A 17793-nucleotide genomic window follows, 5' to 3' on the forward strand; every position below is an offset into this window, starting at 1 on the left:
CCTGTTAAAAAAAAAAAAAAAAAAAAAAACACCAACAATATGTAGATCATCATGTATAACAGAGGGAATGTTGAGGGACATATTTTGCACATGCAGTTTAAGTGAAGTCTGAAAAGCTTCAACATCCCGCAGCTAACAGATTAATTTCAGACCGGGCTCGGACAAGCATTTATTGATGGAAACTGATCAGTCAAACTCACAATTCACAGCTGTATTTTTTTTTGGTGGAATTCCGTCCTGACCTGCCATTTAGACGACAGCAAAATTGGCAAACTAATAGTTTCTGTATGCATGTGGCAATTAGAAAATTAGTGAAATCATCATGTATTACTCTACATACAGTTTTATATCCGGTGACAGCAGATAAATCTAAGGGGTGGTCAGATGATTACTGGGAGATGAAAGAAACCACTGGTTTAACCACTTTAACTGTGTGCTGTATTTAGATAACTTGTTCTATTATTTATTGCGTCAACTCTTCACCTGAAAAGTAACTAAGCTTCCAAATAAATATAAGCACCTCAAAATTGTAGTCAAGTACAGTACTTGAGTAAATGTACTTAGTTACTGTCCACCTCATGCAGTTAAAACACGACCCCAAAATAGTTACTGAAGACAAAATTGTGGTACTCAGCCTACCTGCAGCACAAAAAGTGATGAAATTTGAAGGTCGATCATCCATCTCACAAAATCCATTTCAAATTTTCTAAATGTGTTTTTTTGTTGTTGTTGTTTGTGAGGAAAAGATTTGGGAGCCTCTGATAGCCCTCTTTTGAAAGAATTCTGAGCTTTACAACACTTTTATCCTGTACTTTGTCTCCATCATCTGGTCAAATACAGTCACTACAGCTTCAGATTCTTCTGAAAGGGCAGACAGCAGCCATAAATTAACAGAATAGAAAGAGCAAATCGATTATTGATTTTAGGGAATACTGTTGGCTCATAAATAAATTACTTGCACAATAATAAGGCTTTATAATGTCAAATGTTTGTTTAAAATTAGGAATGGTGTAATGGTGTTAATGCAGTTCAAAGTTCAGATTTGGAAATACACATTTAATTCAGATTCTTGTCAAAATAAAAATTTTAAAAAAGCCAAGATGTAACATTTAATAAAGCCGTATTTATAGATGCTAAAATAGCAATTATGTATAAATGAGAATTATTAAGCCGAGGTTTTAAGCAGATGCGATTGTTTATTGCAGCAACAAAAAATGTAAAGCGAAGAACACTTCTACAGTTTGACAAAAAAAAAAAAAAGTACATTATTATTTTGACAATTTTCAAACATCATCGGGAATGTCAGAATTTTTTTATATACCCTCCAAATAAATAGACATTTTTTTAAATGACCAATTCCCAACTCTACATCTTCATTTTTTTTTTTCTGGTTGGGCAGCAAGTTGCCGATGTTAGAGGTGCAACATCCAGTGGTGCCTCAGTACAACACCACAGACCAATGTATGAATGGTTAATAGATCGTTTGAAAAAGACCTCCATACCGAAAAATTTCATTCACGTGTTTCTGCTCAGGCGTTACAATTTTGAATAAATAACTGCGACGTTGTGAACTGGTTTAGCAGATTAGCTAAACAAAGGAAGGCCATATTGACTACTTTTACACTCTGTGGAATTTTAAAACATTTACAGATTTTTTTTTTTTTTTTTGTAATATATATATATATTTAATTCCTCTTTAACCTAAAGGTGTTGTAGCTTTTAACCCCAGTAACTTCTGATTCTAGCTGACAACAGGGAGAAAAAAAACAAAAAACATTAATAACTAAACAAAACTAATCCAAATATTCATCCTCCAAAACCTCTAAGTACTGGATGTAGAAACAAGAAAGGCACGAGGAAATCTGAAGAGGGAACACATCAAAACAGAAGGTAGAATGTATTTTCACACTAACTGAATCCTTGAAATCTAAATCCATAATATAGAGTGGTGATCTTTCATGGAAATCCCGGACCACGCCGCCATCACCGCAGCGGTCCCAAACATGCTTTTCTTCAAAAGAGAAAACGCCTTCAATATGCAGCAAAGAAAAGACAACAGAGTGAGATCAACCTCAAACAGCCAGAGAGACGCATTTAAAAAGACACGAGCGTGGAAATAGGGAAGCGCCGTGAAGATGCAAACATTGTGAAGCTATGAACTGTATATACACATTATGGGAAACACTGTCCCCGATAATAAAAACATCCACCCCTACAGTGAAATATGGAGGGCACTGCCTCCGATACGGACACACACTGGTAGGCAAAAACTACCTTCTTGTTTTCCACATTATGGAAGACACTGCTCCCGATAATGTTGTCAGGAGGAGAAGCGTACATGTAGACGAGAGTCGGTACTGCCGAGGCATCCGGAGCCGTTCGGGAGGGATACGAGAGCTGGCGTTGCTAAGAGACCAGTCCAGTGTCAGTTTTGGAAAACATGCCCTCAGAGTTGTGCGTCGAGTACCGGCTGTCGGTCGACATGTACGCTTCATTTAGCAGATGCTGCTTTTGTCATTTCAACAGTATAACTGTCATAATTATGGAAGGCACTGCTCCCGATAATTATAGGTTTTTTTTTTTTATTTTTTATAAAAGGCAATAAAAAAAATATTTATAGTGAACCCTGCCACTGATAAATAAATAACAATAAATAGACATACGGTTTCTGTTTCAGTGCCACAAGGTTGGAGATCTTCTCCCTTGCTTTTGGACAGGCCTTCACAGATGAGCTCTAATGCCACCAGGTGGAGGATTCAGATATATTCTTTTTTTTTCCCATTGTTGCATGTAATTCAGACTTTTTTTTGATACGACTGAAATCGTAAACTGCGCAGCGGATTGTCCCAAATCTACATCTGTGCCCGGTGCGGCACAACGCCTGTATTATTGTAAATTGATCTTCAGTCCTTTCAGCAACTTCTGAATCTCTGATGTCAAGTTGTAGAGCAGAATCCAGCACAGTATGAAAGTATAGACAGCAAACCCCAGCTCAGGTTTGATCACTAGGTTCCAGCAACAGTGGAAATACCAGTAATTATTATCGTAACAAATGGAAAGTTGACAGCTTATTTATCATGCCGACCCATTGTGTTTCAGAGCTGGTAAAAACGGACTTTACTGTGATTGTGATCCGATACTGTGCTGGAGAAGAAAACCAAAAAAACATCACTTTCATTTACATTCAACTCATTCAGAGGGTCACACCAAGGTAAGTAGTACTGCCACATAACATGGGCATGTGAAGGTAGTTGTTACAAGCACCAAAGTATTCAAGATTGTGATATTTAGGTACCACATGTTCAAATGAAAGAAGTTAGTTTTCCAATTTTTTTTTTAAGGCTTCTGCACATTTTATCATGGATTGAATTTTACATAACGCCAAGCATCAAAGTTATGGAACTGAGATGATGACAGATTTAGGTGTCCATTTAGAAATATCTCTTTGCATCATTTTCTAAACCTGATTTGATCTTAAAAGTTGTGTAAGTGTTGTGTAATTACGACAGCATACTAGTTTTCACACTGCCGGTTGTGACAAGAAGGCCAAACCATGAACAACGGACGGGATGGGTTTTAAATTTCATTATCCAAAGACCAGATGTCCCCTGCTAGTGAGTTAGAGCAACCCTGAATGGTCCAGGTCGCCAGGGCAAACTGGCTGTGGAACAGGTTGGCGTCGGCCTCGGGGTTGCTGGTACCGAGAGCCTCTAGGTGGTTGGACAGAGCTTTGAGGGTGTGAGAGCCGGAGCCCACCAGGATGTGACGGTAAGGAGTCTCTCTGGGAGAAACGTAGGGGGACAGCAAGTTTCTTTCCACCTACAAAATCAAGACAAGAAACGCAAAAAAGGAACTTTACAACGCTTTCATTAAAGTCACAGGAAGCCTCTGCCCTCTAATGGCCGAGACTGGTTACTGCAGAAGCAGTGAAGCGAGCGTGTCCAAACTACCAATACACGTTACTGTATACAGAACACACAATTTTATACATTTAAATATATGACCCAAAGGTAGCTTAACAACACCACACTCACAAGTTACACGAGAGTCAAAAACAAACGATAAAAAGTAGCTTTAGTTTGAGCTGCTTGCTTTCTTTAGCGTTCATGTCCAATTCGTTTTTCTTAGTTAGCGGTGACATTGAGGAATACAAAACGGCTCACAGGCGACTGCAGCAGCACAAACCACAACACAATGAAAGCAGTCGAAGAGAGGGTTGGTTTGGTTTTTAGCTGTGATTTGTGGTTACTGCACATTCAAAAAGTGTTCAACAAAATCACATTTTTCACGGAAATTGCAAATTACTAAAAAGGAATAATTCTTTTTAAACTCAAAACTGATGTCAAGATTAAAGATTCATGTCTTGACTCAATCTGGACCAAAGTTAGTGCGTTAGGGATCTCAATAATGACAATAACAATAATAATAATGATAATAATCCCCGAGTTTTAGAGGTCTTACCGCCATGATGCGGTCATTAATGAGGCGACACATCTCGACGTCTTCCATGTCACTGTTATTGATGTAGGCTTCCAGGTCGCGAGAGGCACGGCTGTAGGAGCCGGAGGCGGACATCAACCACTTCACTGTCAGGGACTTGGGCAACAGCTGGGGCTGCATCTGTAAGCACACACAACATCCAGAGGGAGAGTTCAGTGTTCTGAATAAAAACGAGTTGAAGTAGATTTGCATCTTCTGGGCACATTTTAGTTCTACGATCAAAGCAGTAATAAGATAAAATGCATGAAATGGCACCTAAAAAAAGTTAAACTGGCTAAAACAATGTGGAGTCCCACAAGGATCGACTCTATGACCGCCGTTATTTCATCTTTTCATGCTTCCATTACAACTTTATACCACATGTATGCCGATTATACACAAATATATATATGTATATAGCTATGTCGCCAAACAATTATAGTACAATTAACTCCTGGAACTGTGCAATTACAAGTGGACTTGCTGAATTCTCCAAAAGTTCCTCCGGTTCAATGAGAATAACACTGAAGTTCATGTTTTTGGGCAACAGAAGAAAGAGATAAAGTCCGTATTTAACTCAACAATGTCACTGAAAAAAATAGAATTAAAAAAAACTAGAAATCTCAGGATTATCCTCAATTCAGTACTAAAAGTCAAAAACAAAACCAACCTTCTACCAGCTCAAAAATATAAGTAGGATCGGAGACCTGTTGTCAAAACATGATACAGAGAAAGTTGCACAGTTCACAGCTCTGCCCAAGACATCAATTCAACGGCTTCAGCTGATTCTGAATACTGCTGCCAGGGCTGCAACAAGAACCAAAAAAAGCTCAGCACATAACTCCAGTCCTCAGACCGCTTCGTTGGCTACCACTTTCTGAAAGGATCGACTTTAAAATACCTTAACTGGTCCATAAATCATTGAATGGCCGGGGTCCAAAATACTTATCCGATCCACTAATCCAGTATGAACCCTGCAGACCACTCTTCCCAGGACCAGACCGAAACTGGCAAAGCTGCTTTTAGCCACAACGCTATGCTGCAACTACAAACTCACCCTGAGAACGTTCTTGACTTTCCCATTTATCTGCCGCACGTGACCACGTATAACTTCGTCGTACTTCTTCAGGTCCAGCCGCAGCAGATGGTCGTGGACCAGCCTCAGTACGATATGACCTGCGAATCGTCCCGCCATTTCGGCCAGCTGAGGAACCGTGCTGGACGTGCCCGCGTTCAGTTTGTCCCGGGTGTCCAGCATTGTGCCAAGGTACTGGTAGTCCTGAGAAGGAAAACAAAGATGGTTTGAGAATTACAGACTATTTATCATCAGTTATGGTTTAAAATTTTTAAAAAATTAAAAAAAAAAAAAAAAAAGGGTCAAAAAGATTTAACTTGTAGCACAGACGAATGACTCACTGAATTCCCAGCGGTGAATCTAAATGACATGGAGGGAATGCCAGAGAAGGCAAGGAAAGGATATGCAGCACTATCCATCCTCAGAGGCTCCGACCTTAAAAAGAAACACATGACAAAGAAGAGAGAGTGAGAATGACAGCCAACACATTGCTGTGGTGGACGTGATCCTGGTGAGAAAAGCGGTGATGTCGCTGATGTACAGTCACTGACTTACACATCTGACTCCCAGCTTTGCTTTACATATTGATCAGACAGGGACTTGCCGTCGCTTGACTTCACCTAAGAACAAAACAATTGTACATGTGCTGTAATATTCTGAAAAATTTAGAAACAAACTGATGAATGAAGGAATGGTATTGGCAGATCTACTATGGATTTACCTCTTTCAGAGTGCTTTCAATCAGGCTGTACATCAGGGAGCTGGCTGCCACCTTGAATCCATTTCGACCTGACAGAGAAGACTTTTATTCAGTTATACTGAAAACGCACATCTAGCATATTGTATAAAAAGAATGTTAAATATTCAAGAGTTGAACAAAGACAAGGTGTTGCACAGTAAATACCTGTTACAACACCATCCAGGTTGATGTAGGAGAAGGCTTTCATGCTCAGAGAAGACAGATAACCCTGGATAAAAACAAATACAGAAAAAAACAACTAAGTACATGTATTATTACTACTATATAAACGCTATTGATACATGTCAAATTTTAAAATCCTTTTTTTGGCGGGAGCTTTTCAACAAACAATAAAAGTTGCTATATAAAGGCTAAGCACTAATTGTCAGATTTGTGATGTCAATGCAACGTACTTGCATTATGCCTATTGTCAGATGATATCAGCTCTTATTGTCTGGTTGTTTGTCTCCTATGCTGTGCTCACGCATACTATATTTCAATAAAGCCTAATTCCCAATAAAGCTGTTCTCATTAACATTATTTTCTGTTTTTGTTGTCAAACAGCAAGACGAGTGTGAAATAGGGACTGAAATTTGCCCTGTTAAAACAACAAGCGAATCAGTGGTCACTTCCAACCTGCAGTAGTACAGACAGAATTTAAAGACAACGGCTGTGCTGTGATTTCAGCTACATTTAAATATAAAATGATCAAAGAGAAAAGTTAAAAACAATATAATAGTGTTCTTATTTTTCTTTCAGACTGCACAAAGCCTCCATTGGATCAGGTTGTGGATTTCCAGGTTGCAGTAACAGTGAGGATGAAATTGTAAGTCGAGTGCATAAGACTGTTTCATAGCCATACTGGCATCGTGGGTAACATCAGGCAAACACGTGTACAAATGTGCACATGATGATTACTCCAAACTAAATTTGTCATGCATGTCTCACCTCCAACCACTCGGTGGCGCCAATGCTCCCATATTCTCCAGCACTCCAGCTAGCAAACACGATGCTCCTCCTCGGCTTGAATCCATCTGTCAAAGTGAATAACGGGTGTAAATTAACTGAAGAGCAGTGCAACCGATTTTCAAAGAGCACATCCAGTGAGAACTTTCTCTAGCTCCTCCATGATATATAGTTTCAGTCAAAATCTTGCACTGTTAAAACAAAACACCTGACACTCACCGTTGTTCTTCATGTCTGAGATGGAACGTGCCAGTTCCACAAGGATACTGGTGCCAACGGTTGACGCGGCAAAACCTGGACCCCATGCATCCCTCTGGGCCCCGATGACCACATAACGATCTGAAGACAGTGAGAGTACATTCATCATTCATATTCTTTTTAATAGGTCGACTTCCTCTCATCTTAATTTAGCACCTTACTGTACCTGCATCCACAAAGCCTTTGATGACCCCGAACACATTGTTGATTTTTTTCTCAGTGAGAACGTTGTTGACCTCCACGGTGACGGTGTCGCTCTCGTTTCCGAGTCTGTTGAAGCCTTCCCACCCATCTGGCAGACTGTGCCCCCCGAGCTGCCTGTGGATTGGAGACAGACAATATTAAAACACAATGTAAGCTACTACAGAGGAAACTTCAGCAGACGAACACAGTGCGTGACAAATATTCGAAGTTGATATTACAAGATTTAATAATCCTAACCACACTGCATCACGGAGTACGTTACCTCAGGATCTTGGCTGCGAAGTCTGACGTGATGGTCTGAGCCACAATTTTAGGCAGGCCTGAAGATTCTACCGGAGCAAACTGGGTGTGGTTGAAGGAGGGGAAGCCTGGTGTGTAGGGATCCCCAGAGCCCAAGTGGACCTGAGGGACACAGACACAAGAAACTTAGATGGAAATATGAGCTGTGGTATGACAACTACATTTGAAATACATTTGTCTTCCAGATGAATCTTCAGAACAGCACAAAGTCTTCTAAACTGGTATTTCAGAAAATGATATGAAGAAACCTTGCAGACAATTTACACAATGATTTTTACACTCTTACATGACTGATTATTCTTGTTAAAACTGGAAGTTTATTCCCCCATACCATTAATGGCAGGCTGCTCTACTTTTACAGAAAAAAGTTTTTTCTTCCCTTTACTGCTAAAACACCCAAATGAAATCCACCTTATAAGTGCAACTGTTTCTTCCTATGAACAATGTTATTTGTTCATAAGAATGTTATTGCTTTTTTTTTTTTCAAACTGGCATTCTTTTTATTTCTCACAATGGCAACCAGTCTTCATCTTTCCTGCCTTTTTTCCTACATTTCTTGGCACCTAACTGCCATCATTAATGTGAGTGAAATCACTCATGACAGGCAGATGTCAATCACTCTAGAACATCCTCAGTTGTCCAAAATGCCAAATGGTGCCATTGGAAAGATGCATATGTTTAGTGTACTGAAGACTTTAGAGACATTAAATGAATTCAGAGGGTTTTATCTTCCAAAATTAAGCTTTAAATCCCTCACTCACATGTCCATACAGCTGAGCGTTCTCTCCAACAGAGTAGTCAGTGGGGTCTTGGTAGATCAACACAGCAGAGGCGTTCATTTTGGCAGCATTGGCTACCTAGAAGCAAAAACAAAGGCGACAATGTAAAGACATGTAGCGGGGGAAAAAAATACAGATCTATTCACTGTAATTAATCAATTATTATTTTCACTAACAGCAAAATAATGTATACCAAGTCCCATCCTGTGGAGTGATTCATAAGATTTCTGTAACCTCTCTGAAGTCACCCACCTTCTCAGCAAAGCTGATCTTCCCAGTTCTGACCAGCATGACCCTGCCACTCAGGTTGATGTTCTGGTTCCGCAGCATCCGGAAGTCATTTTCTCGCCCATAATAAGCAAACAGCACAGCACCCTGGACCCAAAAGAGGAATAAATTTAACTCCATTTTTCTCTTCTGAATTTGGACATTTTGCTCGTCTTCATTTCGCTTGTTTATTACCGTGACTGTTCGAGTGGCACTGTAGGACAGGAATCCGCTTGGCCTCTCCTCTAACCCGTTCTTGAAAACAACTCTGTTGAAGCCTGACGTTGGGGGGTCGTGAACCTTGACAAAGTGCTCATCAGTCCAGGTGCTCATCCCATTCTCCTTAAACCTCTTGAGCACCATGTTTGCCAGCAATTCATCACCAGAGGAGCCAGCCCGGTGGTGGTCTTTGGAAAACTCACTGAGATAGAAAATGGGGAAAAGAAAATGATGACAATTAGATGGGACACAATTTCTCCCTTTAAAATTGCAATGCAAATATTGAATCTTCCACCATGTTTTACAAGCACGGTGTGGGGTTTCTATTCACCTGAGGACAGAATCTAGTTTAGCTGCAGTGAGTTTTTTAGCAAGGAGCATTTTGACATCATCCCAGTCCATGAGGGGGGCAGCACCGGTCTCGTGGGCAACAACTTTAGATTCAGCAGGAAGAACCGAGGCTGCACAGATGGGGGACGAGTCCTTACCCCGATGAACCAAGTAGCCGATCAAGTATCCTGAAAGGATCAGTGATTTCAAATGAGAAACAGAAAGAGACCAACAGGAACAATCGAAATTGCATGAAGGAAGAGGGGACAGAGTACAGACCAAAGGTACCTGCACAGAATGTACCTCACAGCTCCTGACAAACAATTTCTGAGTATTACATTACATTTTACTGGAATAACTACCGGTACTACAATTCAAAATCCTGACTGCGAGATACAAAAGCTTACACAGTACAGAAAACCACTGGCCCCAAGATTGATCCCTGAGGGACTCCGAACATTATTCAAGAGTGATACAAACATATAATAAAACAGTTTCTTCATTCAATGGCCGTCCCTCTCACCGATGATAAAGATGAGGAAGGTGGCAGCTGCCAGGAAGCAGAGGTTCTTGAGTGTACATCCAAACTTTTGAGCCACGTGGGGTTTGCGGTTGGAGTTGTGATTGAGGTGGTCTCCCACACCGTTCCCCTCAACCTCCTCATCCATGTCAGACGACAGCTTCAGCTCCACGTGGCTGTTGTCACCCTCCATGTTCTGGGTCAAGTTGAATCGTGTGTAGGAATGCGGCTCCCCGTTAAACTATCAAAAACAAAACAATGCAGGGATAAGGAGAATATATGGTTTTATTATTTACCAAAGAAAACATGTTTTTGTTGATAGGGGCCCCAAGATTTAAAGACTCAAGCAGAAATCTTTCACCAGCGTGAATGTTTTTTTTTTTTAGGTTTTTGTTAAGTTGTGACGATGACTAACGGGTTATGGATGAAAAGGTATAACAGACATCACCCATAAATGTTATATTATCAGGAATACATAAGCCATTCTGTAAATGAGAGAGTTTGCAAATTTAAGCTAATGGCTTTCCTGAATTGGTAAAGTCATTACCTCATGTAAATAAGTCCTTAATTGAAGTTTATTTGATTTGTAATCTGTGCAACATCCCCTTTCCTTTTTCTTTTAGGAAGCAGCAAGATGCCGTCAATTTGAATATAGATGAAATTTCAATTGTCTAAACTAATGAGTATATAAACAACAATTTATTTGTAATTTTGAAACTTGATAGAGTACCAATTAAAAATGTTATGTCTAATTTTACCTTTGCGCCACATACTGTTGCTCAATTTTTCTGGTCTCAATCATTGTTTTACCAAAACAGCCCATTTAATTTATTTTCTAATGAGTTCTTACTCATCTGATATGATCATAGCATTTAACGGACTTTGGTACCTTTTAAGTCTGGGCACATTGCAGACAGTCTAGAAAAGTACAATCTTATTATATGCTCATATGGAAAAAAAACACAAAAAATAATATGCATGAAATTTGAAAGTAAAGCAAACAGAACAATAAAAATGAACTTACGGCTGATGCTTTCTGAAAGATAACAAATAAATGATGGTTGATGACTGAAACTGAAAACTAAGCAGTAACTGATTTAAAAAGAAAAAGAGAACAACATCTCTTTCCTTTCATCTTCACGGCTTAATTTATTTTGTCATTTTGCCATTTGCAGTAGTCTAACAGGAAGTAGTTCACCATTGGTGGAAAAGATCTGTGTGATGTTATTTTCCATCTTTTTCAACTTTCTGCAATAACTGCAGGTTCTATTTTTTTTGTACATTTGTTTGACTTGCTGTCTTGATGCATTGTAGTTATTGAAGGGACATTTTGGTGTTTATATACTAGTAGGCCATCTTCTGAGTGGATGCATGATTAGTTGCAATGAAAATGTTCATTTAGATTTATGAATTTTACAATGAAGGAGATTTACTGCATTTATACTTGAGTATACTGCAGAACAGTATTTTATTCCACTAACAGAAATTAATTTGCCTCTCTAGAATTTTGTAACAAATATTTGTCAATGATAACTCCATGGTCAAGGAGATGCCCAATAAAATAACACTTCTGAATTTAGTTTGATAGTTTTCTGATCTATAAAAGCAGTAATTCACTCATTGGAATGTATTTAAGGTAGTTTTTTTTTTTTTCAGGAGATTAATCAACTTTTAAAAGCAGTTATTTCTAAAAGTGTAATACTTTGTATCTCCGAGCATTTTTAAATCTGCGATACAATTATTTCCCTAACTTGCTTTGTATTTGATAACATCCTGTTAAGGGAGGAATAAAACCACAAAGAAAAGCCTGTTATTTTAGGATTTCGGTTGTAATGCGACTTGCACTACTTACAATTTTGGATATCGTTGACCTTGCCTGGTCCATTGCTGCTTCACAGGTTTCTGAAAAGGAAAGAAAAAAAAAAGTCAGACTTGTGCATTTAATACTCAAAAGATCAACTTTAGGTGGAGTATAACAGTTTGGTTTTTACTTATATTTCTTAACAGCGCGTGAAGTCTCTTATTCATTCACTTGTGAGAACAACACTGTGTCCAAAGAACACGTCCCACCTCTTGTCTAAACATCAATGGGGTTTCCTATGCTGCAAATTAGAAAGGCAGCACTGTTTCCAGGCACAAAAGACCAGTGTCCTACACAGTTCAACTCACACTCCCTGCCTCCATGTGAACTCCATCGCCAGCAGAATACAATAACAGAATAACTAGCCTCCCGCTAGCTTCAGTTCAAATCATCTACCAAACAAAGCAAGTGTCAGTTTAACAAAAGCAACGAAACGTGAAACACAAGTCTACTGTATATATTCTTAAATATTGTAAACCACGACAAGTGGAATAAGAGCTAGGCATGTGATCGTCCCCAGGAGAGAGGCCTGTTCTGTCAGGTGCTTCAAACATGTAGTGAGATGAGCTGAAACCTCTATATTTATCACAACTCAATCATGTTTGCGCAGCTCTTATATATTCACCATCATGCATACATCAGAATAACTTTTTTTCTTTTTTTTTTTTCCTATTAAACATGGACATAAGAGGCAATGTTACAATATATAATTTCTGACCACAGTGAATTGTCTAATGATTCATTGATATTTGACACTGCATCATCGCTTCCTGGCCTTCCACTGCCGTTTTCCAATGTCAGCTGATGACTGCCTTTGAGGAAGCACTTATTCAAACCCGACAGGTGACTCAGGTTAGTAATCCAAGTATGAAAGACAAAATTTACCTGTGGATTGATGGAAGTCAGACACAGCATGTGAATGCAATGGTCAGACGTCTACAGATTGACCAATATAAACACTTTTGTTGTAGTAATTTTCACAATAAAACAAAGACTGTAGAGAAAAAAAAGCAAAATGATTTGAAATGGCGACACGTACACACATTCAACTTCAATAAGAGCTCTTCACTGGAAACACGTGCACACAGTTGTTCAGTGATAAAAGATTGCAAAAGCAAGCTGCAATATTTCTGCAGTGATTCTTGCGTCCTTTGGAGATATTACCCAACTGATCACATTACTACAGAAAAGGGTGGTGGATCTTTGCTTCTCTTGTTAACATCAGTTTTGAACAAGCCACATTTTTACAGTGCTTCCCCCTCCATTTTGATTACAGAGGCCTGTATTGACAAGAAGAAAATTGCCCTTTAAAAATGCTTTCAAAAGGGCACCATTTTTTACGAGCCTTCTTTCCTACAAAAAAATAAATAAATAAAAAATAGGGTAAGAAACACACCACCATGTCTATGAGCTGCATTGGAGTAGTTGCTGCACAACATCATGATATTTACCATCTCTTGCCTGCAACACTCTCGCTCACCCAAATTAAAGGAATCCAACTGAGATTTATGCATCCCAAGCATTTGTGCATTTCTACCATAGATGACCACATGAAAGACTCGTGTTTCGATGCAAAACTATCATAAATGGCTCAACCAACTCTAATCCCAGTTCGAGGGCGCAGACAGCATGATTTGACTGATGACTCTCACAACCTCCATCATGTCTGACCTTCAGAAAAGAACAAAACACACCAGAATCTCTGAAACAACCCTCGTCTTATCAAACCCTGAAGCAGGTTAATCCAGTTTTTAACTATCAACCTATCTGAGAAAGATATGGCCAAAGGTGGTTAACCATTACAACAATGAACTTTGGACTAAATTCAAAATTCAAAAAAAAAAAAAAAACTTGTAACAGCACTTGGTATACATTATGCTCAAGTACACGCGCCCAGTTTGGCTCAACTATATTTGCAGACCATCTTGTAACTGCCGCTGCAGTTTAAACCAAGTATTACAACAGACATGAAGAAAGGAGACTAAAGGACGTGGAGCTTGCCTGGTAGTTATTAGGATGGGTGCTGTGCAAACAAATAGCAGAGACAAACTGTGAAACCAACCTCGGGCCAATTTGCAACCACTGGTTGGAGATCCCTGCCTGGACATTGCGTGAGGAGGGCTCGTGTGGGCGAATGCCAACAGGACACAAAACACTCAGGCAGCAGGCGGGCCTGCCGTAATTTGCAGGACCAACAAATGTCCTTGATAAACTCCCAGCAGCATGCTTCCATCGTAGCATACATAAAAAGCTTCACCTTGTATTTCAACGAAGTAAAAGAGGGTGCAGACGTGTTGGATGCTGGCCATACCATAACTTTGGTCGGAAAACGCTCTGACTATTCTTGGCATTATGATGTAGAGCTAACTTTAGAACATGCTTGGCCTTAGACTGCCTCAGGACTGTCGTGACTTGTACAACCTTGTGGCCTGAATCAACCCCACTAAAAAGAGCAGTATGTTAGCTCTAAAGGTCACAAAGTACAACAAATGAGCAGCCTCACATTTTTCTTGTTCACAGCCTGCTTGGTAACGTAACTTTAAGTCTGACTGATGTGGGCTTTGGAAAGTGGTATCAGGCAAGGATTAGTTGCTGTGTAAAGCTAATTGCGCTCTAAGGTGGGCAAAGCCACGTCCATAATCTTACATACCAAACATACCGGACCTTGGCAGAGTTAATACTTTAATCAGATTAGCTACTCTTTCACATGTAGAAACCTATGGATATTAACACCATAAAACAGAACACAAACCAAGAACTCATGGGTTCACGGACGACAACCAACAAACGCACTACGCTAACAACCTCACTAGAAAAGAGATAGCTGGTGCTTTATGTCACTGAAAAAAGGTCCATATCCCTACAGCAGTCCGTGAACCGCGAGTGCAACGAAGAGGCCTATTTATGCTGTATCTCCATTGTAGAATTTTAAGACACGTGTGTGTGTGCAAGAGATAGTAAGTGCAAAGTCAGGTCACACCCTTCTGCCAAGGGCATGCCAGACATTGTGGTGCGCTGTAATGGCGGATGAAGTTTGCATACTGTGCACTTGTGCTCAAGGTTATTAAAACAAAATACGTGGGACAGCCAGCCATTCTCACCCATTAGAGATTATTCTTCTCAAAATAATCCAGAGAGATTGTGATGTTTTTTTTTGTAAAGAGCCAGGAAATAGTGTCTAATTCAGCATAACTGAAACTCACCCTGAAGGACTGCAGATCCCTGCAGACAGATTAAATATCACTGACTGTTTGAAAGCTGATTTCCTCTCTGGTCAAACATGTTGCAAAAAACGGCTTCCTCATACTGTTCTTAGAACAAATCCCCTTTGAGAAATGAAGAAATCATTGCTTCATGAATAGAAGGTTAAAGAAGCTGTGGCAAAAAGGTAAGAGGTGAAAGCACACTTCTCTCACACAATAACTTAATCCCAAAATAACAACCACCGGGACAAGTGTGAACATGCATTGTTATTCCACTGTTAGTTATACAGTTTAAACTGCTGACTTGATAAATTATCAGTTATCACTGCACTATGAGGCTGCATAATTACTGGCCAGTGCAACTGTAAATACATCCACCATATTCATAATAACAACATGGTAGATGAAGCAATAATGATGGTGCTTAAAACCTCACCTGTCCGTGTAAAGGTTAGGGTTAAGGTTTGTTTATGTGCATGTTTTGCAATGTTACGGCATTGAAGCAGCACTCTTTCAAGAACCATCATTTGTAGCATTGCATGACATGACTTTCTCACATTTTCTACTTACTGATAACAGTTTTCTTCCTGTAACACTAATTGCTCTGAGGAGAAACTACACCCGTGTGCATTCCCTAAAGCCAAACACCGTCCGGGCCAAATGCTTGTTAAACCAGTAGTTGAACTCTAACCACAAACAATGCAAATGACACCAGGATATGAAAACATGACTATGGCAATGACGCTGTCTTAAATCCAAGTCTACAGCCATTTGTAGATTCAAGTAAATCATAGGTGCCGAGACAAACCAGTGTTAAATATCTTGTATAACATTATCTGGACATGTATATAAGCTAGATATTTATTTCATTAAAATACAGCTATTGAAGATAATTATTACTTCTACTGAGCATTAATCAACAAAACCAATACATGATCAGTATAACACCTTTATTAAACTTTGTCGTTAACACTCCAGTGTGGTGCTTTGCATTTCCAACACTTAATTATGTAACCGTCTGTAAACAGACAATTATACAGCAACATATAACCGTTAAATATGGACATGGAGAAACACTCGTATTTGTTTCCCCTCTTCTTTATCTCTAACCAAAAAGCCACAACTATGAGGACCAAATCTGAATTTTGTCCAATACTAAAAAAAAAGATGTCTTGCAAAATAAGTCTTTTAATGCAACTTCGCCTCGTTGGAGAGGCAACAGAGTCCATCGGTGTCTATCTCCCCGTGCCTGGTAGATAGACACCGATGGGGGTGTGTGGATTCAAAGAGGTGGTGAGAAAAAGAGAACAACGATAGGGGCAGCAGAAGAAGGGTCGGGGGGCGCAGGAATCATTATGCAGTGGGGCAAATCATGTGACGGTCATACTGTGGAAAAGCTTCAAGTAGCTCATGGGAAAGAGAGCAGGAAGCTGAGCACTTAGGCAAGCAAATCCCATTTATTAGGCCTGCACAAGTAAAACAGCAGCACAGTCTGAATTACAGACATTAGCAGCAACACGGGACGCTCTTGTTCCCGTTCTGTGGAGGTCGACAATGAGCTGAACTGGCTTTTCTCTACAATACGGGTAATAGTGGTCACTTGTGCCGTTTTAAAACACAGCAGCCCCGACGAGGTGGTAAACACAGTGCATGATGAAGAGGCACACACTAAACCTTTGGTGGCAGGCTATAAAAATTTAAAAAAACACATGAACTAATGGATACTCATCCAAAATACCACAAAACGTGCACCACTTTGACATTATCTGACCTCAAATGAAATGGGAGAGACAATAATGGTTCTTTTCAGGACAAAGAAAGGTCAAAACCAGGAGTTGGACCTGCTGGGAGGCAGCTCATCCATGACCACATCCAGTTCTTGTCCAACCATATTCAAGATGTCTGTGAGCCATTTTCAGCTCCAAATCGGATCACGGTGAAACGCGTCTGGGGGCGAGGTTGCCATCAGGATATGTCATCTCCGTCAAGGTCATTAAAACAGGGACGGGGACAATGTCCACCTGCTGACACGGGTCAGTGCAGGAAGAGACACTCAAGAGGCGCTAGCCGCATCTTAGCACCCGTCCTAGTTGAAACGTGACTACCGGCTTCCACCATGATGGCGTCCGTCGCATCAACAACGTGGTTTAAAACGAGTCCCGGTTGTGGTGAAATACAGGAAACGAGCGTCACGATGAAAGTGACAGGTGGGGCAACCGTCTGAGCATGAGGTTAGCATCTCATTCATAGCTTAGCCTTCACCGAAGATGTATTATAGAAGGAGTTTTTAAATTTAATTTAATTTAATTTAAAGCCGCGCTCTCCAAAGGAAAAACGAGGGATTATAGCCGTCTGCAGATGTGGGGAGTTAACTCCTTTCATAACGACGAGCTTTTAGCACCCCGGCAGCTCGGGTTGAATTGAACTACTGCACCCTAACTGTTTATGAAAATAAATTAAAATAAATCTCACCTCGCTTCAACACAGCTCAAACCGATCGACTTCTTCTGGGACAGCCCTTCGACTCGAGGCTCCTCTCTCTGCCGCTATCGCGTCTCTTCCAGCCGCCACGCTGCTTCCAGTTTTATCTCTC

The 17793-nt window shown here is 40.0% G+C and overlaps 1 protein-coding gene across 1 annotated transcript; it reads right to left on the reverse strand.

Annotated features, from left to right (window-relative positions):
- Window positions 1-1176: 1176 nt before the first annotated feature.
- Window positions 1177-17793, reverse strand: tfr1a (transferrin receptor 1a). Its single transcript, XM_069164584.1, has 18 exons — window positions 17673-17793; window positions 11989-12038; window positions 10140-10377; window positions 9618-9804; window positions 9263-9488; window positions 9053-9175; window positions 8783-8878; window positions 7984-8123; window positions 7684-7835; window positions 7479-7598; window positions 7242-7327; window positions 6459-6522; window positions 6276-6343; window positions 6110-6174; window positions 5896-5989; window positions 5537-5758; window positions 4462-4620; window positions 1177-3819 (listed from the first exon to the last, which is right to left on the reverse strand). Exons 2-18 carry the CDS (start codon window positions 12019-12021, stop codon window positions 3577-3579), a joined length of 2316 nt encoding a protein of 771 aa, XP_069020685.1. The 5' UTR covers window positions 12022-12038; window positions 17673-17793; the 3' UTR covers window positions 1177-3576.

This window comes from Embiotoca jacksoni, unplaced genomic scaffold (genome assembly GCF_022577435.1).
Source record: "Embiotoca jacksoni isolate LCO1_2020_lvr unplaced genomic scaffold, fEmbJac1.0.p SCAF_31, whole genome shotgun sequence".
NCBI lineage: Eukaryota > Metazoa > Chordata > Actinopteri > Embiotocidae > Embiotoca > Embiotoca jacksoni.

What these genes read in the sequence shown, in the direction of transcription:
- tfr1a (XM_069164584.1), bottom strand. Translation starts at nt 12,021, where the DNA reads ATGGACCAGGCAAGGTCAACGATATCCAAAATT. An exon ending in GTGCCACTCGAACAGTCACG is followed by an intron (nt 9,176 to 9,262) that starts GTAATAAACAAG and finishes TTTTGGGTCCAG; the next exon opens with GGTGCTGTGCTGTTTGCTTA. An exon ending in CAAAGGCTTTGTGGATGCAG is followed by an intron (nt 7,599 to 7,683) that starts GTACAGTAAGGT and finishes CACTGTCTTCAG; the next exon opens with ATCGTTATGTGGTCATCGGG.